We start from the raw sequence: 26212 nt of genomic DNA, 5'->3' as shown, positions 1-26212 counted from the left end.
ACTCATGCCATTTGCAGCAACATGGATGCAGCTGGAAGAGATCATGCTCACTGAAATAAGCCACAAAGAAAAAGAAAAACATCAGATGGTCTCACTTATAGGAGGAATGCAGAGGATCCAAATAAGGGATCAGGAAAAAAAAGTAATTATAATAAAGTAAAAATCAAAATCAACAGGCAACTATAAACCAGGGACATTCTGGGTGGGGGTGGGGAGAAGGGCGTAGGATCAAAACAGGGGAGGGAAGGGCACAAGGGACCATGGTGATACAGTTCACAGGTGAATGAATGGGTGGTAAGAATTTCACGGGGACTATAACCGAAATGAAAATGCATACATTGTACAAAAATGAAAAATAATGTAAAGAATATACAAAATAAAATAATTTTAAGAAAGAATTTAATGTTTTATTTTGCTGTACTAAATTATGCTTAATTCATTTTTTCCCACAGATGCATATAGCAGTGATAATGTTTGGGGAGTGTTGTTATTTAGTATGAAAATTCCAGAAAATCACTTATAGTCCTTGAGGCTGAAGAGATTTCCATCTCTTCAGAAAGGAAATGTTGGCACTATGGAATCATTATATCTGGCCTCTTCTAGAAAACTGGTATAGGTCACCTCAGAGAGTCTCATTTTGGGGATAAAGCAGCCTTGAATCACTGGCGTGTCCTCAGTAGATTGGGGTGGGCTATAAGATACTCAGGGGTTACCAAGAATATCTTCCCTTGAGAGGGCATTGTATAAACTTACTGTCATTGGGTAAAAGGAGTGTACTCAGATCTTTCAGTGCTTTGTTTTATTTTATTGAAGTCACATTAGTTTACAGCACCATGTTTCAAGTGTATGGCTTCACACCTTGACATCTGTATGTATACCAAGCCTGCTGTTAAAGTCTAGTTTCCATTTACCATCATCCGGTCAACTCCAGTCAACTCCCTCAACCAATTCTACCTAACCCCACCTCTCTCCCTCTTCTGGGAACCACCATTCTCTTGTCAGAATCTAAGGGGTTGTTTTTGTTTTCTTTAGTTTGTTCCTTTGATTCTTTATCTTCCATGTGTGAATGAAATTAAATGGTGTTTGTCTTTCTCTGGCTTACTTCACTAAGCATAATGCCCTTAAGGTCCACCCATGTTGCCCTGTGTCTAGCAGATGTGGGCTGAGTTGACAAGCACGGGGCTCAGGCAGGAAGCACCCTTCAAGTTGCCACTGAAGGAATGGGGTCACCCTTCCGGGACTGCAGACCGTTGGGGAGACTGGATGTCAGCAAAAGACCAGGCAGGAGCCAACTGGGAGGGCTACTGTGAGGATGTGAAGCTGGAGTGACTCCTTTCGAATTGCCTAAGCCCCCCAGATTCTTAGACACCTTAGGGCTGGGTGTGGGGAAAACCTCCAGAAGGCTTACTTGGCAGGCTGTCATTCAACAATTAGCTGGAAAAATTAAAGAAACATTTTATCCTGGGTTTGTAGACCAGGTACATGCCTGAGTTTTATTTCAATAGTGTGGGTTCAGGTCTTTTCAAGTAGCTTTTAATTTTCTTTTATAGTCTTATAATAAGACTCTTCACACAATGTAATATATACGTATCTAGATTGCATGGCTGTTATCTGACAACTACAGTTAATATTTTATAAGGAAAAACTAGATAAGGAGCTTCTCAGACAGACTATTATTTTATGAAACATTTATCCCCCACCCCCATTGGTAAAAGCTACATGTTACAGCCATATATAAAACAAATAATGCTTTCATATTTCAAAGGAATTATTTGTGACAGTTGCACTGAATGTGAATCATTCTGTAATGGAAGACTAATGGATTTTGACTATGAGGCAGTAAAGGAGGAGACATCATAGTCTCAGAAAAGTCATGGTGAGGACTTTGTCCATCCTGAATACATTTCCTTTTAAGAACATTTCCACAGTAAAGAAAATAAAAGTTAAAAAGCACTATCTTTTTCTCATTCATTTCAGAATTTTCCTTGCAGAAAGAGATGCAGAGTCAGGAAGCTAAGCCTCACAGCTGCAGTCCCCACAGCAGGGGAGTGTGGGACCCCCGAGGTTTTTGTGCAGACTGAAAGTCTTAGTAGGCCACTGTGTGTCTACAGCACAGAAATAGGTGGCAGAGAGACCCTGCTGAGTGGCCCAGAAGTGCAGGGTGCTGAGGCGGGTTGTGGTATTCAGCGATGCTGTTAATTGTCCTTCATGCTTCACTGCTCCATTAGATGCCAATAAAAACAGAAATTCCAGGCTTCTCCCCAGATCCTGTCTGTACCAGTACAGAGCGCCTGAAATAGCACTTGAATAATTGCAGTAGATAGTACCGTTTTCTCCCTCCTGGGTACTCAGTGATGGAGGGTTTTGCTCCACTTTCACCTCTCCGATTAGCCCTGTCCAAAGAGAACATTCCAGAAGGAATTCATTGGTTGTCCCCGTATCCCATTCCTACCCAGGGCACCTCAATGAGCTACACTGAACCTCATTTCCACCCCTGAAAGCTGTATGGACAGTTCCATTATCACCATATTTCCCTTTCCAATAAACCCCCAACTCACAGTCTACTTGAAGCCACAGAATCGCTGCTAATAGCTTCTTCATTTTATTTTTTCTGTCCAATTCACTGAGAACTCAGACTTAGGTGTCTTGAAAGTTGGCCAGGGATCTCCAACTATGGTAATTTTTTCTCTTGCTACAGAAACACGCTTTCAACAGATGTTCCAACCAATTAGAAACACCTCATGCAATTCTCTCAGTTCCTTTATTTTGTTAAAAAAAAAAAAAAGCTTTGGACAGAACTTATATTTTGTGTATAAATGGAAACAGTGCCCCCTTCAGGATATATAGGGAAAGGAACCAATATAGAATTGTGTACAAAGAAGGAACTTGCTTTTTGTTAGGGAGCAAGGTGTTTTTGAAGATTTCTTAGCAAATGAATCCTTAAAAATCACATGTAGTTGGGACATTTATAAGGTGACAGAAATATCATTTAAATAACTGTAGACAAGAAGAGAAATGCATTGACTCATGACCTTGGCGAATATAAAAGTTATTGATATATGGACCGCAGGTACTCAGGGAGCCAGGGAACTGAATCCTGCAAAGATTTTCCTTTTGTTACAGGGCAACCCCGAAATGCAATGGGTTGCCTGACTGTGGGTCCTCATCTGCATGCTTAATAGGGACTTATAATAAGGCTCAACTGCAGGCACACACGAAAAGATTAATAAAGGGTTTATTTACAAAAGAAGGGGAAATGAAGAAATGAATAACTTAGGGAGAGAGGGAAATAAATTGGTGAATGCGTCCTACCAGTTCTACTGAGCCAGAACCCCAATAGCACGTTGAAAACTGGTGAAAAGGCGTGAGACCCGTCTGTGGAGTTCATTCAGGGCATCCCTTCCCCCCAACACTTATACCACACGTTCGTGCATCAACGTCGTGCATTCAGAACAGATTCCACCACAAAGCAGGAGACGAGACTGCAAACGTTTTCTGGAGTTCATCTCTCAGTGTAGGCATCAAAGGAGGACTGAGGATCTCTCTTTCACATTCCAAATTTAAAAATTCTGGGATACAATTTTGATGACCTTAGTCTGAATTGAGTTTTTCTCCAGGGGTCAATGTGTGACTGCAGCAGGGTTTGTACAGGCTGACTGACTCGGGTCAGGTGACTACTCCTGGGTCACTCGGAGTGTCTACGGTGCTAAGATGGCAGCCCCCATTCATGCCACATGGTTAGAATTTATCTTCTCACAGGAGGCAGCTGCTGTTCTGAGTGGACATAATGTAGATGCTCAACACAAGCAGATTTTCTCAACTGTGTGTACTATAGGTAGGGGTTGAGAGCCTACGAAGGATTTCCTTTCTTTTTTTTTTTTTTTTTAAAGATTTATTTATTTATACAAGCACCGGGTACAGTCAGAATCGCGGGAGGGTGAGAGAATTCATCGGAGCCAGAGTGGGGAGTAGAACAGGCAGAGTGACGGAATACACTGCTGAGGGGAGCAGCGGGCAGCTGGAGAGGTCTGCACGCCATGTGGGACCCTTGCCCTGGGGCCGGGGGATCGAACCGGTGCTGCAGAGGCTGCGGGGCAGCTTCGCAGCCCAGTGCTCAACCGCTGCGCCACCAGGGGAGGCCCGGATTTCCTTTCTTTTGGATGTCTCTAAACCATGAGTAGCCACTTCTGATGAGCTGGGTTAATCTATGAGTAATCTTGCCTTCCTGCAAGCAGTGTTCCCTTTCTGTACATGTTAACTCTTGGAGAACACCATCACACATGTGATGTGTGTTCCTCACACATCTACATGCAAAGTTATGGGAAAAAAAAACAAGATATGATACTAATAGGGCCTCCCCTAGTGGCGCAGGCGGTTGAGCGCAGCACTGTGAAGCTCTCTAAGGCCTTGGCAGTGCAGTTTCGATTCCCCCACACCCCCCCACCCACCGCCGGTGTTGCCCGCTGTTCCCCTCAGCAGTGTATTTTGTCATTCTGCCTGTTCTGCTCCTAGCTCTGTCTCTGGTGAATCCTCTCACCCTCCCCCCATCTGGCCTGTACCCTGGTTCTTGTATGCATGAATAAATAAATCTTAAAAAAAAGATAAGATAATAATAACTAGTATGTATTGAGCGGTGCTACATGCCAAGCACAATGCTCAGGGAAGGAATAATCTCATTTGATCCTTAGAACATCTGCATTTTACAGAAGAGGAAAGTCGGGCTTATAAGAGATAAGTAATAAGCTTATGATCACTCAGTCGCTGAAGGATGGAGTGGGGTCAACCCAACTGTCTAACTACTTGGCCAGTGCCTAGTTCTCTCTGCTTTTCTGTGTATTTCAGGCTTCTATTTAGGATTTGGGGACGATAATTTTTACCCATTATACTCATTGCTGTTGATAGGGACAGTTTTATAAACTTTCTCTAACACTGATTTTTCTCTTTGTGGAAAAAAAGAAAGACATTACAAGAAATAAAAGTCAACAAGTACACCAAGTAACAACTAGCATGATAAATGATGAGATGGGAGGACTAAATAGATTTAAAACATCTACTCTTGTTCTTAATGGAGTTGCCAGAAAGATTATAATAACATGCAGAGAGCAAAAGTGAACAGTGAAAGAGTTGCTTTTTTTTTTTTTAAAGTATAGGCTGCTCAATATAAATTCAAAAGAGAAAGAGATTATAGAAAACTGAAGGAAGTTAATGCAGCCTCTTTGGAGGAGCTGGGTCTGCAGAACACTATAATGTTTAGATAGATTTAAAGGCCATTTCAGAAAATGCAGTGAGGATGATGGGTTGTGAGACAGTGTTAAGAATGGTGTGGTTAACAAAAAACATAACTGGGAATATTAACTGACAATTTAAAACATTTCTTCCTTAGATGAGGTTTTATCACCTTTTTCATTCTAAATGTGTATTTGTGTTTTCTCTTTTTTCTTAAGTTTTCTAGTACTCTTAGTTTTTTATGTAAATTCTAATTTTCATGGTGCTTATAAATTAATTCCTCCTTTTATTATTAGACTTTGCTCCTTTATTTTGGTTTAATTTTCTTATTTCAAAAACCCTTGAATTGAAAATGACTTTATTTTACTCTTTATTAATAAATATATTCAAGTCTATACATTTTCTTATAAGCATTGTTTTTTAACAAATCCATAGTTTTTTTTAATGTAGTGCTATCATTAGTGTTAATATTTAATTGCCTGCAATTTTAACTTCTAGATCTTTGACCAGGATATTATTTAGAATATCATCAGTGGTTAATTCCCTTTCTACTCATTTATTGGCTATTTAATTATTAATTTCTAGGTTTATTGCATTGTGTTCAGAGAATGTAGCTTTTATGAACCTTTCCATTTTTATTGAGAAATCACTGACACACACCACTGGATTAGTTTGAGGTGTGCAGCGTGGAGCTCTGATTTGCATACACTGAAAGGGTGACCACAGTAGGTTAAGCTGCCATCCATCTCCTCACACAGACAGATAAACAGAATAGCAAAAAAAAAAAGGGTGGGGGGATTTCTTCTTATGATGAGAATTCTTAGGATTTATTTTCTTGAAAACTTTCTTATGTGTCATACAGGAGTGTGAGCTATTGCTGCTCATGTTTTGGTAAATTTTCCAAGCTGCATAAATGTGTGCATGTTTGTGTGTATCAAGGTTATTTTTCATCTTTTTATTTCTCTTTTTAGCTCTAAAAAGAGATATTAAAGTAATAATATATCATCAAGTTATCTTTATGTTTCCAACAAACTTTGCTTTATATGTTTCTGCTACAACGTTATTTTTTGAATAAAAGTTGGCTCATTCACTCATTCAATCCATTCACTTACAAATTCAACAAATCACTATTGAGAATTCACTATGTTCCAGATCCCTGGTCGAGCTTTTTGGTTATGGTGGTGAACTAGACAGATTCAGTCCCTGATGACAGAGATGGTGCCGCCAATGCTCACCAGTGGCTCACCAGTGTGGGCCATTCAGCATGCAGGGTGCCGATCTAGGAAGTACTGGGTGTTGAAGTACTGCAGGCTGTTATTCCTGATATAAGGGGATGGAGAGGTCTCACTGAAAAAATTGCATTTAAGTTCAAGTAGGCACATTTTAGGAGCTGATGGCAGTCATGGTCCCAGCAGAAAACTTGTGCACACCAAAATTGCAGACTATGAGGAGAGTTTAATATGGCATAGTTATACAAGTGTAGTGAGGGTGATAGGGAACATATGAAGCATCTAGCATCACTGCAGATCTTAAAGGGAAGGGAATGAATGATTACTGGAATGATTACTGGAGAGGCTGTTTAGAGGGAGCTGTCTTAAAGAGCTAACCTTGTGATAGAGGGTCAATGTCAACTTATGCCAGTTTCAGCAACCTCCTTTAATCAAAGCATTATAGCTCTGACCCCAGTCAAAGGGAGGAAGCTGGGAGACCATCTATTCTGACCTTGTGTTCCTCCTTCCCTCTGATATCTGTAGGCTCCTTGAGCCAAAAACAATAACCTAACAGCAAGGGAGTGCATTGATGCTGTCTCTACAGATGCAGCCACCCAGGGCACAGAGTAGAGCACAGCAGGATGGAGAGAGGACCAGGAGGGGCAGATGAGCTATTGAGCAAACTGAAATATGGGTGAAGATGAGAAATGGGGAATGAGGCCAGAGAAGTAAGCCAGAACAGGGAAGATTTGTGAGCCTCGGTCATGATTTTGGACTTTGTCATTGAGAAGTGGGAAGTCATTGATTAATTTTTAACAAGAGTGAAATGATCATATTTGCATTTTAAAGTGGCAACTCTGGCTGCAGTGAAGAAAATACTTGCATGGGATGATCGTTTCTTTTACCAGGAGCGGGACACTGGAGGAAGAGGACATGTAGAGTGAGATACTGAACTCGATTTTGGGCATGTTGGGGTTGAAACACCTAGAAGCATTAGTGCTGAGAAGGATCTTGACTAAAGACACACGTTTTTCAGTATAGAACAATTAAGGTTTGAGGTTTAGGAGTTGATGGATGGGTACACAGTCTTCAAAGGAAGAAGAAAGTAAGATGGTTAGGAAGGTAGGAGAAAAACCTGGAGAACTTCGAGAAGTCATACTTTTGAGCTGTTTAATGATGAAGGTACCCCTGGCATGCCCCAGATGAGTCAGGATGGGCTTTTGCATCTTATCCATGGGGATAAGATTAGTAAGGATATTTCAAGTAAAAGAAATCATCACACTGGCATTTGATAGACTGTCTTCATCTCCTGCAGTCACTCTGGCGTAGAAATCTAACAGCCTTCAAGGAATTTATGGATTACAGAGTATTTCCTTCTTGCTAGATCTCCATGTCTGCAGTCTGTTGTGAAGCTGATGCTTACGACCACAACCTTCCATGTGGTTGTGGAGAAAAGCATACACTCTGTGGGATGAGATGATTATTATAAGTGAATCACCTACTTTTGTTTGCCTTCATGGTTCAATTCAGTCTAGTGAGAAAGAATTAGGAATGTGTCAAGCAAGACATTTGGTCCATTAGATTTCCTCTGACAAGTAAATCTAAATGTAAGGATATCAGATTAAACAACTAGTAAGAGACTACCTTCCTGGCCATCCTGGATGTGTGTGGAGCCAGGATTTTATGACTTAGTTATCAAGAAATAATTATCTGATTCAGAACCAGAATGACCTTAAATGTAATTAAAAAAAAACCCATCTAACATAAATAAGGAGTAGGCTATGTCCAAATTTTATTAAAGTTCTTAGTGAGAGAACCATTAACAAAAAGAATTGATTGTATGGGAATGTCTTTCCAGGAAAAAGATGTAAATGTACAGATAGCAAAATAAAATAGTGGCAGCATTGTTACAACAACCGGGGTTAATTTTTCTTTCAGGCTATGAACTCAAAACTCCTCTCTTATTTCTGTAGGTTAGTCCATCCCCTCCCTGCCAGGAATGTAAACTAAATGAGTCTTTGCAGTTTTGGACTCCCAGGCAAATATGCTGTGACGACAAAGTTACAGTCCCTGCAAGTATCAGATGAGTGCTTACTAGAAAATGGTCTTCCATGATAGAGAAAAAAAGATCTAGCTATCATCATTTTTCCTCCCGAGATTGGGATAACTTTCTCTTTCACAGTGTTATTAATAAATGACCATGGCATTTAAAACTGCTTTTCCCAAGATAAAGATACATTTGCAAATGACTCTGTCATGCAAGAGCTCAGTCCTCATAGTTTTCTAACTCATCAGTAACTGTTCTTCCAAGCCAGAAATGTCAAACGACTTTTAGGGAATTTATCAGGTTTATTGAAACTTAAGACACTTGCCTTCAAATTTCTTTCTGATTTTCCTAAAGTCCCATTACTGACTGAAGACTGGCTGAGAACAAATCAGTAATCTTCAGAGCAGTCTAATGCAGTGATATTCAAATTAGAACAGATGTGTATTTTAAGAGAATCAATTTCCAGATCCTCAGCCTCTCTAAGTACTCCTTCCTAAAAATGAACTGCCTAAGAACTTGACCTGGATCTCATTTTCTATCTTTCATTTCACAACTGTCCATTTCCAACTTTATATAAAAAGCAATTGCTTTTTGCAACATTGCTCTTTAGTTTAAAAATCTCTGGGGAATTAAAGAAAGAGCTACTTCTTTTTATTGGTGTCAGGGAATACTCCTTTAATCAAAGTTGTGTAGATCTGACCCTAGTCTGAAATGCATTTTGCAAGGTTTTTTTTTTTTTTTCCTTTTGTGTTAGAACCTTAAAAAACTATAATATACTTAAGTTGTTTTCATCAAATGTGCATTATTAATAATTGTGTTTACAAGTTAATCCAGAAAAATGCTTTAGACCATTGAAGCAATATACTCAGAAGAAATAAAAATATATTATCAATTTCATACATGTTTTTACATGTATGAATTATCTGCACATTGCAGACATTTTGGGTGATCAATAAAAAACTTTTACAGAAAAATAGATATTAAATTTTGCAGGAGCAGTTGAATGGGAAAAATGATTTTTAAGGAAAGAAAGGAACAAAATCAAATGTTCAATTGTTAATGAGAAGTTTGTTCATAAATTTTAATTGGATGTTGATGGCTATCAAATCACATTGGTATTAAGATTTCATTGCATGTATTTAACGCTAGTATATACATTTTATTTGAAAATGTCAATATGTATAATACAGTGGAATTTACAACTTTACAGCTAGTTAAACATTAAAGGTAAAGATAAAATATTTCAGAAGTCATTTAAAACATACATTGAAGGTTTTAAAGCTTTCCAAAGTCTGAATGCCATTAATTCTATTTTTTAAAAAGTTCTGGATATTCTTTTATTTGGCTAACAAACATGCAGTGTCACCTTCCTTTACCATGACCCTGGAGTAAACCCAGTGTGATGTTGCTAATATAATGACTATCATTAATCTAATGGACTGAACATGCTACAAACATGAACACACTTTATTGACAATGTAGAATTACTGTTAATGTATGTTTATACTTAATCCTCTACCAGTCTTCAAATTTGTATCTTCTATAGACTGGTGAAAATATCGTCTTACTGAAATCCATGAAGTTTCTGAAAAGTTTCCCCTTAAATCTGAATCTGAATGAAACAAGACAGAACAAGGGACTTTTAGATCTGATGTCACTCACCTTCCTGAAGTTGCAATTGTTCTGTGCAAGAAATTACCAAAGAGTATAATTCTGAGGTACCTAGAAGAGGTTACCTCTCTCAGCTTCTCTGTTAGCAGAAAGTGTTTCCTTCTGCCCAAAGAGGTTTAAACGCTTATGGTTGTAGTCAATGGAATGGGCTGATTCCTGGCATCACAGACAGAAAGGGACTGTGACAGAGAAGGAACCACAGAGCTCTAGTTAGGAGAGAGAGTATGCATTAAAGCTCTGTCCTGTCTGCAGTGATAACAACAAAAGCGGTAAAGCATTACGAGTGTTAGGAAAACATGTCAGTAGGAAGCAAAATATATATGGGGATTAACTAACAGTCTCCATACCTAAAGATCCTAACTCTGCCCAAGTTCTTAAGCAAAGATTAAGATTAGCATAGTCTTGTATAATATATATCATATATGTAGATAATCTGTATAATATGCTTCTGGACAGAGCACAGAGTGGACATTTTAGCTCAGACTGGGTAGAAAATAATTTGGGGCAGAGGTGAGGATCAAATGAATTTATACCCACTGTAATACTTTCTTATCTGTCACATTTGTATTTTATGAAGACCTCTGGATGTCAAAAATGGAAAACGTTTTCCTCTGGTTTCTTCATTAGCAGGATAGACTGCTACCTAATAGACTACCTAATAGACTGTTAGAGTGTGGTATTACATATGTTGTGTGTTTTCCTCTAAGCAGCATTAAAAAATATTTAACCTAATATTCAATAGCCTGTTTGGCATTTGGTATGGATGCCAGAAGAGATGCCGGTTCTGGGGAGAGAGTTGTTGTCTTAGAGCAGAATCCTGGGGGAGCCCCCTTGCTGTGCCAAGCCTCATTTACTGATTATGGATAAGTTTGAGAGAGGAATTAGCATAACAGGGGTTGGAGGAGAACACTTAGGCCTTAGGGAAATGGCTAGTTGCCAAGTAGCATGGTAGTATTTTAATATTTAATAATCAATATGGGTTCTATAGTTCATACCTAGAGACTGTCAGCATCTACTACTTTGTCTAAGATTTGTGTGAGTGCCCTACCAGATTAATTGCCCCAGATGCTATTAACTGAAGGTATTTAATATACTTTTCTATTCATTATTTTCAAAGTAGAATTATTTACTAAAGCAGTTTTGAAATTTATGTAACCACTTTAGACAGTAAATGCTACTTTGAAAGGATGAACTTCTATGGAATGGAGGAGTTCATAGAGGTTCATCTTTTTGAAGATTCCATAATCAAACTTTTTTCCACTTCAGCCTACTTTGTGGTTGTGAGACAGTCCCACAGTGTCTGTGATAACTACGGTGCTCTCAAGGTTTTTGGGTGAGGGCTGTAGTGTTAAACTCCCCAGTGACTGTTACCTGCCACCTGTATGCTAGAGTCATTGATTTAGAAGAATAGAAAGAAAATGTACTAAAGCACCATTTATGACCTGTATCCCTCATTCCTCTATTGTTGGTGTCAGTTTTTTTTTTCCATTAGGGTTTCCAAAAAAAAAAAAAGAAAAAAATCATTGGCTAATTTGTCTTATTTTCATGGATATCCATAAATGGGACAAGAGTGAAGCTCTTCGACTGTGCTTACTGTTCTTTCATGGCCCATTTGTGTCTTTAAACTTAGTCTCTGACTTGATCAATTACTTGGCATCCAACCCCAAAGAGGGCCTGCCTGCCTCTGAAAGATGGACAAAGAAGTAGGTAATCATGTCCATGCTCTTTCCTTTAGGGAAGCAGGAAGGACTGTATAATCTTTATTGCTTCTTCACTAGTTGTTTATAATTATTAGAAGGTAAGTTCTCATTCTATCTAAAAAAGTGAAATTCTTTCTTTTATCCAATGCCACATAGGAATGTATATTTACTTAGTTATTTTGCTATTAGATATTGTTTCATTCAATGACAAGCACTATACACTAATAAACTGTCTTACCTTTGATCCTTTTTCTAGCTTAACTTAAAACTTAAATTTTCTAGCCTGACTTAAAATCTGCCTATTTGATGCCTCAGAAAATTTCTGTTTCTGATCCCCAAAACTTAAAACACTGAAGAGAAATGTTAATAAGGATTTTGAAAAAGAGATTAGAAATGACTTCATCATTTCTCATAGTGAAGCTTACAGAAATTGGATATATACATAGACACACAAAGTTGTAAGAAAATGGAGATTATTAGTTTCAGAGAACACCAGTCGCTCAGAAGTAAAGACCTAATTTTACAGTTCATGTAAGTGTAGCTAATTGATTGAAGATACTATAAAGTATATTATAAATTATAAAAGCGTACAGAGATGTAGTTATTTAAAATTTAAGTTTAATGGGATTTTTCAGAATAGGAGACCTAAGCCCTGTTGGTAGGATTGTCATGAAAACTTACCTCATTTTCTGGTTTGGTGAAAAGATAAATGCCAGCATGTCTAACCTTACTACATATAAAGACTGTCTGGAATCTAGAATAATATTGCTATTTCTCCCTTCAAAAAATGATAGTCCTTATTAGAAAGAGATCTAATACCTATTCAACTGAAGATGGTTTTTTTCTGCAAAATAAAAAAATCACAAGGCTAATAGATTTAGTCAGTATAGACTATTTTGTCCATATAAAATTCAAATTATACTTAGATTTGTGATTTCACCTTTCATTTCCCTGTGTTTTCACCCAGAGTTGGAATTAGTTTTTTTATTTTTTTATTGTTGAGCTTAATTTTTTTGTATATTTTGGATACCAATATTTTGTGAGATACATATTTTGAAAATGTTTACCTTATTTATGTTTTCATTTTCTTAACTGCTTGTACTTTTAAACAGCTTTCATCTTCTACGAAAATCCCCACGGTGATTTTCCCATGTTGTGCTCTTGGGGATGTAAAGTTCTCCCTCTCTTTGACATTGGGATGATATTTTTATATTTATTAATGTTTTCTTTCAGATTTCCAGGTATCTAGCCTTGTCTATATTCTTTCTGAGAAAGCTCTCTTGAGTGGGGAGGGGAAAAAAATATAAAGAATTCCCATTCAATTCTAACATTCAAGTTTGTATTTTTGACTACTCAGCAAGAGAATTAGCTTGGAAATCAGGTATGTTCAAAGATAAAACACTTTCTTAAATTATTTCCTTATACCCTTTACTATGTTCTAAGGAGGGCTTGCTGGACTTGATATGGAGTTTTTATGTAAGGGAACTGGAATAGGAAGGTACAGGTCAGACAGAAAGTTCAGTTTCATTGGTGCCAAGAGGCTGATAGAATCCGAGCAAGGAATGAGATGCGTGGACGCTTTTCCTTTCCTTTCTTTGCTAAAGGCAGACAGGACAGTCAGGGGTGAGTAGAGGTTAGAAATATTTAGACAAACATGGAATCACCAGACTGTTGGAATAGTGGCACTCTTCCCAGAAGACCAGTTGGGACAACCCGCATCTAACTAACTACTCACCAGCTATAGACCAGAGCTGTCACTCAGCTACATGGACCACAGCGTCCACAGGCAGAGTGTGAATCGAAGGCTTTTGTTCCTCAGCTAACACTCAATTATCTCTTCTTATTACCCACATGCCATCAACGGCAGGATAAGGTGGTAGAACCTTAGATGAAGCATTGAGAGAGTCTGAATCATCCAGGAGACTTTAAATGAGCTTGAATATGGAGCTGAACTTCAAATAGACTGAATTTTTAAACAACTCATTGAAACTTGAAAGGAACTCCTTAAATCTAAAGAAACAGGTATTGTCAATTGTAAATTTCAAAGTCAGTTTCATAACTAAAAATGGGTGGGGTGGTTCATGGGAAAGACTAAATCGGTTAAAGGATTTTTCTTTGCGTGTCTTTATCTTTCGATATGTATCTAAGCGTAACATAAATTTGCTGCCCATATAAATTTCCCTTTTCTTTCTGTCACCCTTTTCTCACCCATTCCACTGAATTCATGCATTATTTCAGATGCCTTTGAAAGAAGTATAGAGCACCACAGAATTCAAACAAAAATAAACAAAAAAAGCAGTGTAAAAGTCAAGAATTAAAAAACAGGATCATAAACTCTGGATTAGTTTGATCTTGCTACTGTATGTAATCAGACACTATTTGTTAAAGCTGCACTGCCACTGGATGTGAACTTCTTAGCAGTCAATGCAAAGAAGGAAAATAATGAGTCCCATGATTTTATCTTGTCCATGTCACAAAAACAAACCACAAGTACTTGTATTAAGCTTTGAGTGTTTGTGCTCATTGTCCTTCCTCGTTCCTGCCTCATTTATTTCTACTTTAATTCTTCTTTTGGTCTCTGTCTCCCTATGATTGCTGTCACTAGGTCCTGAGCATTGTCTTGTATTTCCTGACCTGCCTTATTTCTTCAATGTGTCCTCCAGCCCTCTTCAACACCTCCTCAAAGAGTGTGTTTTAATCAGAATCAATTCTTCTCTGGCTCCTACTGTCCTCAGGGTCCTTCCTTCCTACCTTTAGCTCTCTTTGCTTTTAACAGACATGCAATGAACCATAATTTATAGCATGGGAGGATCTGTATGAGCTGGATAAATAAAACTTTATAGACAACTTGAAATGCTCAAGATTAGACCCAAATGTTTATGTGACTTAGAATGACTCTGCGCTGACTTAAGGATTTTTTTTTTTTGTTGCCTTTGAGCTTTTTCTGAAGTCTTACATTTAGAATACAAGGTCAGGTTTGGTTTAGCAAGTTATATCAAGCTGTCTTTTCTTTCATTCTTCAGCTACAGCTTACCAAATGTACAATTTAACACATGCCTCAGTGAAACTTACCATTAAAGATCTTTATTCATCTTTTTATCTGCTGATAAACACATCAACATCATCTTGAATAACTGCCCATGTTGAATTTCTGGTCAAAAGAGCTTCTACATCTTTGTGGAACAATTATACACACTGCGTTTGGCTTACTCTGTTGAAATGTAAATTTTGGCAATTAAAAAACCTATTTTACAGGAATTAATATGTGGATTTACCACTACTTTTGAACAGTAAAGGAGTTTGAAGGGAAATTAATAGTGTTGGGGTCATGTGTTATTTCGCCTATGTATTATTCCTCTCTTAATAGCATCTTGGCTTTGCCTTGGGGAAAAATTTCCTCCTGTTTGCCAGATCTGAACAAGTCAGTCCAAGCCAAGTCAGGCACAGGATGTTTTCTGGAATGACTGGGAAAGAAGCCTGCTCCTTCTGATAGAGTGAAGGTGAAAAACTTCAGAAAAAGCTCAAAGGCAACAAACACAGAGAAGTCAGGGCAGTCATCTAAGTCACATGAACTATTTAGGTCTCATCTTGAGCATTTCAAGTTGTCTATGAAGTTTTATTTATCCAGCTCATACAGATTCTCCCATGCTGTAAATTATGGTTCATTGAATGTCTGTTAAAAACAAAGAGAGCTAAAGGTAGGAAGGAAGGACCCTGTGGGCAATAGGAGCAGGAGAAGAATTGATTTTGATTAAAACACACCCTTTGAGGAGGTGTTGAAGAGGGCTGGAGGACACATTGAAGAAAAAAGGCAGGTCAGGACATACAAGACAATGCTCAGGACCTAGTGACAGCAATCACAGGGAGACAGAGACCATCAGGAAAGTTGGCAAAAGCAACATAGAAACTCAAAGATGAAGCATTAAAGTAGAAACACAAAGGGGCAGGAATGGGAAGGTGAATGCTGTGAGTTACCAGCTGTGCTTCTACCTCCAGTTTGGGCACCAAATCCCTGTGCTAAAACTAAGGGTGGCGGGGTTTTCTACGAATGCTCACTTTCAGGTATTATTTTGCAATATGGCTTTGGTTTACCTGGGCCTCTCCAAGTCCAGTAACTCAAATGAGTTCAAACACTCATTTGAACATAGCTCCAACCTGAGACTTAACGACTTCAGCCACCAAGGATCTTATGCATTCTCTGCCACTGACTCGAAGTGTGTGAGTAAAACGCTCCATGAGGGATCTTAAAAGTAAAGATATGTATTGGGGGACTTGTGGACATAAAAGGAAGGGTGGCATCATTTTTCCCATTTTTTTTTTTCATTTCCCCTTAACATAAGCAAGATAAGAGTCCTCTCTCTAGGTCCAGACCCCCACCCCCACCTCAGTTTCTCAGGCTATGTGCGGTGGTGACTCTGGTGATGGCAGTTTCTTGGCACCCTCTTTGGGTCTCATTGTTCTAGATAGTCCACCTCCGCCCAAGTCGCCTCATCAGGAGCAGCTCTAGCGTTACCAGAAACTGAGCTTTGTTTTTTCCTTAATCATTTGCTGATGAGCACCAGCAGCACATGACACCTATGTGACATTTGTTCTCTTTGCTTCTCTTAGGTCAGACAGACACATGTTGCTTTAAGGAAGTTTAAAAAATACAGATGAACTGATAGATAAATTGGGAAAGAGTGATACAGACATCTAGTTTTACCTACTGTTTTGTAATTACAAATGAGGTGTGCCCCCGACCTTCTCCAAACCCAGCAACAGCATATTTTTACTGTGTGTCTGAATCCTAAACAAAGTTGAGTAGGGAAAAATAAAGAAAAAATAAGATGTGGAAGGGTAAGAAATCTAATATTGGTGTATTGACATTAGCAGGATTGTGGAACATGTTAAATGAAATAAATACATGTGAAGGGACTTTGTAAAGCTACAAAGCATGTGTACTCTCATTATTACTATTTTTATTACTATTTTGAGGATTACAGCTGATAGGCATCCTTTCTGTGTTGCCTACAGTCAAGTAAAATAGTACACTTTTTCTCCAAAGAAGTCAATCATTTTCTATGTTTCTGTGACCCCACCCAACCCCCATCCCCAACCTCAGCCCAGATGCTGAGGTGTCTGAGGTTTGTGTAAGCCTCTCCCCTGAGCTCATCTCACTGTGCCCTCACGAAAGCACAGAAATACATCGCAGCATCCTCCAGTTGGGAGTCTGAGATCTTGAGACGGAAGGATTTATTGTCTTTCTGGAAGTTCACAGAGAAGCGGTTATTGGTTGCGTTCTGTAGCTTAAAAGATTCTTGGCGAATAAGGAAAATCATCTCCCCGCTGGGAGGCTGTTTGTACCAGAACAAATAGTAACTACTATCACTGGTATCATATGTGCAGTTCAGGGTCACACTCTCTGCCTCCTGCACTGACATTTCTGGTTGAGGTTGGGTGACGGTCTGGGCCATGGTGGACCCTGTGGAAAGAAGAGAGAGAGGAGCACGTGGGTGTCACAGCAGAGACACCAAGCAGGCAGACTCCCTAGCTGGTTCCCCTCCCCAACCAACTTTCCTATTCTTTTTTTTTTTTTTAATTTTTTTTTTTTTAATAGAGGCATGTTTTTTTTTCTTTATTTATTTGTTTGCTTGTTTGTTTGTTTTGTTTATACATGCACTGGGTACAGTCAGAAGCGCGGGAGGGTGAGAGAATTCACCAGAGCCAGAGCGGGGAGCAGAGCAGGCAGAAGGACCGAAGTACACTGCTGAGGGGAGCAGCGGGCGACAGGAGAGGTCTGCGCGCCATGTGGGACCCTCCTCCGGTGGCCGGGGAGCAGCCGGGGATTGAACCGGCGCCGCAGAGGCCGCGGGCAGCTTCGCAACCCAGCGCTCTACCGCTGCGCCACCGGGGAGGCCCTAACTTTCCTATTCTTGATCCAAATTTTGCAACATTCATCTTGCCCCTAATAGCTGGAACCAAAGAGGAGGTAAGATTCTTGTGTTGTTAATTTTTTTCCCATCTCCCCATCCAACTGGATACTAATAAAAGCAAGTACTTGTGCCTCCCTTACCAAGACAGGTGAAGATTGTGAATGTCCACAGCAACCTGGGGCAAGCCATGCGTGCAGCTCTCCTGTGGGGGGAAAGGGAACACTTGTTCTGATCTGAAACCTGGGCATCAACTGAACTTGGTGACACTGCTTCAGAACAGGAAATGGTATGTCAAGTGGGTCACTGAGCATGTCTCACTTTAAAGTCATTTGAAAGTTGCTAAGGAAGTAGATCTTAGTAGGTGTCATCACAAGAAAAAAATCTGTAACTCTGTATAACAATGGATGTTAACTAGAGTTATTGTGATGATAGTTCCACAATATATGCAAGTATCAAATCACTATCTTGTACACTCAAACTAATATGTCAATTATATCTCATAAATGCCTTATAATTTTCTTAAAAATAGTTTATCAATATTTTCTATCTTTCATCAGAAAATAAAACTTTGGGGGGTATAATATCAAATGAAATAAGATGGCTTTTTTATAATCTATTCAAGTTGGAAATGAAGGGGAGAAGAAGCTGGTCAATTATTTTTGTAAAGACAGAATCTTAGAGAGGAGAATGGGACAGGTGGGGAAAAGAGGCAAAGTCGACTTTATAACTTGCATTTTCTCTATGAGCTTCTCCTCCTCTCTCCCTACTTTTCTCCCTTCCTCCCTCCCTCCCTTCTTTCTTTTCTTTTGAAGTCACGGTCTCTGGGTTGCTATAACATAGTTATATTATTCTTTGACCCAAACTGTATTTTAATCATTTCTCAGAACTTCAACATAATGATAATGACAGCAACACTCTGATAGTCTGGAGAAAATCAGAACGAGGATTTTGGTGTCTAATCGCATCCTCTGTGCTTGAATAGCTGTCTGTGGCTGTGTCTGGGAACGCTACAACTGCACAATATTCACAATACCTGGGGCAAATTTTTCTGTAAGGACTTTTGTGTGCATCTATTCATGACTTTTTGAATGAAGAATCAGAACAATTAATATAAAATTTATTTGGGAACATTCTGTGTTGCACATCTGACAGCTTTTCATTGACATTTCATTTTTCCTCACGTATGCATTTCCCTAAGAGAGAAGAAAGGTCAGGAATTACAGCCCTCATTTTCTAGAAGAGGCAACTGAACAACAATGAAAACTCACAATGCATTTGCATTAATTTTCTCTTCCTACTGAGTTGGTGTCATCCAATCTTAGATAAGGCCATCTCTGTGGTCCAGCTTTATATAAACTTTTTTTCCCTCTGCATAAATCAAGAAGGAGAAGAAAAGACTAAATTAAAAGCTGACTTGCTGTACAGGTGGGAGTGGCCTAAACTCTCCTAACCTGTTCATTATTTCCATGTGGAAAGTGTTACCAACTGGGCATTTCCAAATCCTGCTGAAACATCTGAGGTCTCACTGTCATGGTTGGCACTGTCCTGAAGCCACAGGAAGCTCTAGCTATGTAGATGAGGGAAGGGATGCAGCTTGTGGTGCAGGTGGCAAATATGGGCTGCTTTGTTAGCAATACTTTTGCAATAAAAATGACTTTCATGGGAATCTTTAAAAAAAAAAAAGAACAGGCAGACTGACTGAAATATACTGCTGAGGGGAGCAGTGGGCGAGACAGGAGAGGTCTGCTGCGCCATGTGGGTCACCTCGCTGGCCGGGGATCAAACTTGCGCTGCAGTGGCTGTGGATTGCTTCATAGGTTGCATCTTAACCCCTTGCGTCAACAGGGAGGCCCCCAAAATATTATAACTTTAAAATTTCTCTCTTTCACTTTTTATAGGAAACAAGATGATTGGGTTGTCTTTTCTTCTAATCTCAGTCCAGTTGAAATTACAAGTTCACCTGCGAGGCTCCGTGGAGTTCATGTTTTCTGGCTTTGTTCACTGTTTTTGTAGTGAGGATTGGGAACCCCAAGCTGTAGAGTCCACCTGCCCTTCAGGTCTTTTGCTGGTCCTCTGAGTCCAGCCAATCACATCTGTCACCTGATCAGTCCCTCGTTTCCATAGATATAGCTAATCATGCTGTTGACTTCTGAGGGAGGGTCAAATGAGAGGATGTCATGAAAGAATTTTCAAGTAGACAAATATCAGATTGGGCAGAAAGCTGTCTTTTTCTTTTAAAAACTATATTTTATGTCCAGATGATCATTGTTTTTCTTTTTGGTGTTTCTGTTTGTTGACTTCACCTAAGAACAGTTCATCAAGCTGGGTCATTTAGGAAGTCCATAGAAAGTGGTGAGCAAAGTCAGATTGTAGGACATTTAGTCAAAAATAAGGATGAAGGAGAAAGGAAAAGTTTATAAACAAAAACTTCCCTTCCGGGCAGCCTGAGACATCTCAGTGTTCTCCCGCGGGAAACCAGCAGTGTCTGGCAACTGCTGTTCTGGGATTTCTCATAGGAGTTAGCTAGTTAGACTATAAAAAGTAAATAGCAGGAGAAAAATAAGTGAACATCACATGCCCACTCCCATGTTCTCATGGGAGAACTTTTATAGAGGCAGAAACTGAGGCACTTCGACAATTAATCACACCAGAGGGAAAGCTGCTCCTCTGTCAGCACATTCCCTGCTATTTGGGTGAAGAAAACAGACTCCCCATCCTAATCAGCTCAGCCATCTTCTGCTGAGTGCCCTCTCAATTCCTTATCTGAAAACACAGTGAAGGAAACACTTGTAAGACTTTTTTTTTTAAGTCTCTATTTATATTCATGATATTTATCTACAATTTTCTTTTGTCAGAGGTGATGGGGTTTGTCCACCACCTCCTGATTGGTGGTTCCAGTAAAAGGAGAGGAGCCCAGCGCATTTAGGGGCTTCCTAGAGAGCAAGGGTTTACCTCCGTGGAGAAGGAAACTGCTAATTGTCCCTTGGGTTCAAAAGTCCTTTTAAACCAGAACAGAAACAAAAGCACCACAAGGGTCATTCTACAGCCTACCCATCCTGCACCTGAGGATCTGAAATACTGTTCAAATAATTATAGTAAATAATAAAATTCTTCTTGGATCATTAGTTAGGAGGGACTTTCCTTTTTCTTCATTTGATGGTTAATTTTCTTAGAAAAAGATAATATTAAAAAGTGGATTTAAACATTTATTTGTTCATTGAATCATTTTTATAAAATGGGTCCCAGTTCTCAGAATCTTCTGGGTCCTCTGGTTTCCTGATGACACAGATGCTCCCTGCTCACACCCTGACTTGAAGCCACCAAATCACACATGTGACTCTTAACAGCTCCGGGGGGCTGTGGCCTTCCCAAGCCCGTGGTGGATTTGATTCCAGCATGTGGAAATATGACCTAGACTCTTTATATAGAGGAGGGTTTGTTCATTTCTTTTCTATGTAGTAGGGACATAACAGATTCTTAAACATGAAAGAGGGTTTTGCAAGTAACAGTTGCCAACAAACGTAAGCAGTGCCCTCTTCAGGTTAAAGAAATAATTACTGAGGAATTCCTCTTTTCTACACAGAGGAGCTTGATTTAGTTAAGAAATCTGTTCTGGAAGTAATTTGTTCCTATGAATTTCTGATTTCTATTTTTCCTCAATAGAAAAGCCTTGATATTTAAAATATATCCCATTCTCCTTATCACTGCTTTACCTTCTCAAAGAAACCTCCTGTGATTACCCTAGAACATACTGATTCTCCCAGCCCCTTAATATTTTTTCATAAATATAAAAGGATTATAAAGTAAGCCTAAAGCAATTTGAGCTTTATTGAATGCTTATTATGTGCCTACCACTGTGCCAAGAACACCAGGATGGCTCAACTTCACAGGCCAAGTTCTGTCCCTGAGAGGGTCATCTCTTTGGTGAGTTCCCTGAAACAACAACAAATGCTTAAAAAAGGTAAATAAGAGTCAATTTTTTTGGCTTGGATTTAGCACTGTATGGCTTTAGAAAAGAAGGAATTCAAGGAAGAACTCTTGGAGGAGAAAAAGCTTTTAAGGAGACCCTACAGCATTTGACCAGCCTGAAATGTACATAGAAGGGACATCTGGGTGAATGGGACAACCAGAAAATCAAAAGTTTGAAGGGTTTATGGGTCAATTAGGAGAGTTAACTGACTGCCATAAGCTTATAGGAAGGGAAACACAAACTCTAAAAATGGGCTGAAGGATGTGATATGATGAGTTTCTTGTACTTCCCATGTCTTGATTTCTAAGCTGGTGTCTTAGCTGTGGGTCCACAGCATCATATTTAACAAGGCACAGGTTTGACAAGTATTACTGCATTCTGAAGGCTAGCATTTCAGTCCCTTGGGGCACTGTCCCTGAGCTGGCTTCTCAGCTAAGCCTTTAACAGGCCGTTTCATCATTCCTCCAGGTCATCTGACCTAGGTCATGTTTTTAGACCACTGGGTTTCCTAGCTAGTCATGCCCCCACAGTTACCCCTTTAGGTTCTAACAAGGGTATCTTGTTCAGTTTTGGAGATGGACAGAAAATTAAAATAGCAATGCCAATTAACAAAATGGAAAAGTTTAAGAATCTTGGAGGTGTGAGCTCCCAGGAAAGTAATAAAGAGTCACCGGATAGAGGAAATGCTTAGGAAGTGTCACCTGTCACATACATAGGGTTACATGTAGCAGTATATATAAAGGTGTTTTGTAAAACTGGAAAGCATCACACATGCCATTGTTTTTACTGTTATTTTAAGGATTACACTTGCAGACGTCCATCTCTCTGTGTTTCTTATATTCAGATCGGAGGAATTTTAATTCTATAGTCAATGACTTTCTATGTTCCTGTGACCTCAATGTCCCCCCCACCCGCCGCTTTGGCCCAGATGCTGAGGTGTCTGAGGTTTGTGTAAGCCTCTCCCCTGAACTCATCTCACTGTGCCCTCATGAAAGCACAGAAATACATCGCAGCATCCTCCAGTTGGGAGTCTGAGATCTTGAGACGGAAGGATTTATTGTCTTTCTGGAAGTTCACAGAGAAGCGGTTATTGGTTGCGTTCTGTAGCTTATAAGACTCTTGGCGAATAAGGAGAATCATCTCCCCACTGGGAGGCTGTTTGTACCAGAACAAATAGTAAGTACTCTCACTGGTATCGTATGTGCAGTTCAGGGTCACACTCTCTGCCTCCTGCACTGACATTTCTGGTTGAGGTTGGGTGACGGTCTGGGCCATGGTGGACCCTGTGGAAAGAAGAGAGAGAGGAGCACGTGGGTGTCACAGCAGAGACACCAAGCAGGCAGACTCCCCAGCTGGTTCCCCTCCCCAACCAACTTTCCTCTTCTTGATCCCTAATCCAGGCAGGGTGTACCAGCGTTCGGCCTCCCCACAGCTGAAGTCTCTGCGACAGTGCAGTCCCCATGCCTGCAGTCCTCTCTCTTGTTCCCCAGCCCCTTTAGATAACATTATACATACACTCCTGAAACCTTCCTTACCAACACAGGTGGAGACCACGGCTGCCCACAGCAAGCCCACAAGTGTCATGCCGACAGCTGACTGAGCCGAGTGAGAGTCTTGCCCTGATCTGCGTTCTCTTCTGTGCTTGGTGACGCTTCTACTTCGGCACAGGAAGTCGTGTGACAGGCGGGTGGCTGATTCTATCTCACTTAAAAAAGTTTTCTCAAGACCTTTTGGTTTCTCTTAGTAAATCGGATGTTTGTTATAATTTCAAATGAAAGTGAAAGGTGTTTTATGAATTCTTTTACTCTAGGGTGAAAATACAGAGGAAGATGGGGGGCAGGCCCAAGATGCGTCACCTCCTCCCATGATCATACCAAGCTTGAAGCCAACAAGGGACTAATCTACATGGAAATGACCTGGAGGGCTACAGCTTCCACAGTGAAGGATAAAAAGGCATCACTGAATGGGTAGGGAAGCAGAGGGACACTCTGGCCAAGGAAGAAACCCCACCAGGGCGCAATGGGATTCAATCAGTACAGCATCCCTCAGGTACAGAACTTTTCCCTGGAAAGTTGGGGCCTGGAGGACACTGACTCTGGACAGTTAGCCACATTGACAGAACAGAGGTTCTGACATGCCCAGTGCAGAGGATCTCTTGACACCTCTGCGGAACCAGAGAGAAGCAAGCACGGGAAAGCTGAGGAAAGGTTAGAGACTAAGAACTAGCCAGAACTGGCTCACAAGCAGACTCATTTGCCAAAAGTAGTAACACTGATCTGACCAGCACGCAACCTATAAGTGAGGGAATCCCAGATACTATCCTTACATTGTCGACCTGAGAGGCCAGGAAAAACAGTGAATAATCTGGGGCCATCTTGGAAACTTCTTGCAACCTTGCTGGTTATGGCATGGATGGGTGCCATCTGGGAAGCCACTCTCTATACTAATAGAGCCTGAGAGAAGTCTTGATGAGAGCTTCACCCTCCGGCAGGAAGTAGCCAGGCTAGCTGGGGGCTGAGAAACAATAGCCACAAGGGTCCCAAAATAATAATACTGATGTAACCAGGATCCAACCTGTAGGTGAGGGAATCTCAGATACTATCCTTACATTGTGGACCTGAGAGGCCAGGCAGGCTATCAGGCCCAGCCCCTGCTAATCATCAATTGCATGCTAGTGAGCAAGTCTCACCTCTGCAGTCACCTAGCACCTCAAGGTCCTCCCAAAGGATGACTAGCTAGTAAGGGGACCCCAGTGCAGATGCCTAAACTCTCCCGACAGCCCAAATTCTGATATACCCTAACCCCTGACAACCAGTATGTATGCTCTATGCCCAGCAAGGTCCTAGCTTATTGTGAAGTCAGCTGGGTGAGTGCCAGCCACCCCACCAACCACCAGCTCCTTTGTTGTGCTGGGTGAGCACTAGCAACCAACTGCTGTGCCATCAGTGGTCCTACACCTTTAGCACAGAGGGGCCCTGGCTATCCAAGCCCGTGCCTGCTGTCAGCACTGGGGGCTCCAGTCCCCAGAGCGTGAAACTGCAGGCCATTGGGCCCCAGCCCTGTAAGCTGGCAGCAAGACCTTGGTTGAGTAGCCCCAGCCACATGTCTGGCTCGTGCAGAACCTCTATTCTGTCAACGTGGCTAACTGTCCAGGGGCTATTGTTCATGCACAGAAATGGACGAGGGCAGAAGCTGCTGCCACCTCTGGAAGGGTCATGTCGCTTACCTGGCAGGTCCCCTCTAGTGGGTGCTCTCCAGTGGGTGCTCCTGATGGGGACTACCTGAGCAGTCTGCAGCTGCGCTCACTGCTCCGTTACTTCATGATTATCCCTGAATGTAACGTACCTCTTCCCACCCCACTTGCTCAGGGTTCTGACCCTAGAAAAGATCAGGATGCTGGGCATCAAGACCCCTTGTTCACACTCTTTGGTCACACTCTTTTGACTCCTCTTCTCCAGCCAGCTCCTTGGACTTTCTCACCTTTCAAGGTGGAACTGGATTTTCCACTATATTGTGTTCTCTTTTCACACTTATAAACTTTATACCATTTCCCCTTACATGTTATTTCTTGATCTTCTAGTCTTTTCAGAATGTCAAAGTATATTTTCTATCGCTATTGAATTTGATGGTCATGGCTTTTAAGATTGTGCATTTTCGATATATTTGTAAAAGTCTACAAAGGAGCTGAAAGGCAAGAATTTTACCCTGATGTTTCTTTGTTCTTTAGTTCTTTCTCTCTCCTTTCTGATATCAGCCTCAGGTTTGGGGAATGGTTTTAACCCAGGAAGAGCTTCACACTGAGAAACAAAATACATTAGAAGGCACCTGAAAACAGAATCCCCCTGTGCTTGGTCTTCAAATGAAACATTTGATATTATTTTATAAAATGCCCTCATGTTTTCCTCTGCTCAGAGCAAAGTTAAGGGAAGTGCCCTGCAGCCCTGAAGGACAGAGGGTTTCCAGCAGGGGTCCCAGCCCGCTGGCAGCGTGATGGATGCGCACACCAACATGGTGGCATCCTGGAGCCAGGACTCTTTCACCTGCAAGGAAAAGTGCTGGTCTCCCGGGTTAAGCCTGCCTGCAAGCCGTCCACTATCTTCTCTTTCACATTCGGTATCATTTGTATGAGGGAGCAGAGGCCTTTCTCAGGGTCCCGCCTAAACCACTGGGAGAAGTTGAAATTGCTGTCTCTGTAACTGCTGCTCAGTGTGAAGCTCTCGCCTTCCTGGACTCTCAGAGAAGGAGGACTCTGCTGCCCACTGGACCCTGTTCAGGAGGAGGGAGATGATTTTCATATACAAGAATCATTTTTTAAAGACAATTTTCTGTATTTGTTTTGCATTCCTTAGAATAAGCCCCAGATTGTCCCTGGGGCCCCTCTAAAATTTATTGTCAGAGTCACCCTTGTCCCCTCGCGTGGCTCTTCCTCTCCTGCCTGCCTCACTCACAGAACAGCTGTACACACAGGCCACCAG

The 26212-nt window shown here is 40.6% G+C and overlaps 1 protein-coding gene across 1 annotated transcript in view; it reads right to left on the bottom strand.

The window, feature by feature from the left end:
• The window catches only part of LOC119238894 (T cell receptor alpha chain MC.7.G5-like), a 252268-nt gene extending 228197 nt beyond the window's left edge, over nt 1-24071 (bottom strand). Inside the window, exons 1-3 of the mRNA XM_054689128.1 lie at nt 24064-24071; nt 17908-17969; nt 17024-17316 (exon numbers count right to left, since the gene is read on the bottom strand). Coding sequence (XP_054545103.1) covers nt 17024-17316; nt 17908-17969; nt 24064-24065 — 357 coding nt within the window. The 5' untranslated portion in view covers nt 24066-24071. The remainder of the gene's footprint in view (nt 1-17023; nt 17317-17907; nt 17970-24063) is intronic.
• Nucleotides 24072-26212: the final 2141 nt, after the last annotated feature.

This window comes from Talpa occidentalis, unplaced genomic scaffold, assembly GCF_014898055.3.
Source record: "Talpa occidentalis isolate TD23 unplaced genomic scaffold, MPIMG_talOcc4v2.1 talOcc4.11, whole genome shotgun sequence".
In the NCBI taxonomy this organism is placed as follows: domain Eukaryota; kingdom Metazoa; phylum Chordata; class Mammalia; order Eulipotyphla; family Talpidae; genus Talpa; species Talpa occidentalis.
This window is presented reverse-complemented; position numbering and strand designations above follow the sequence as displayed.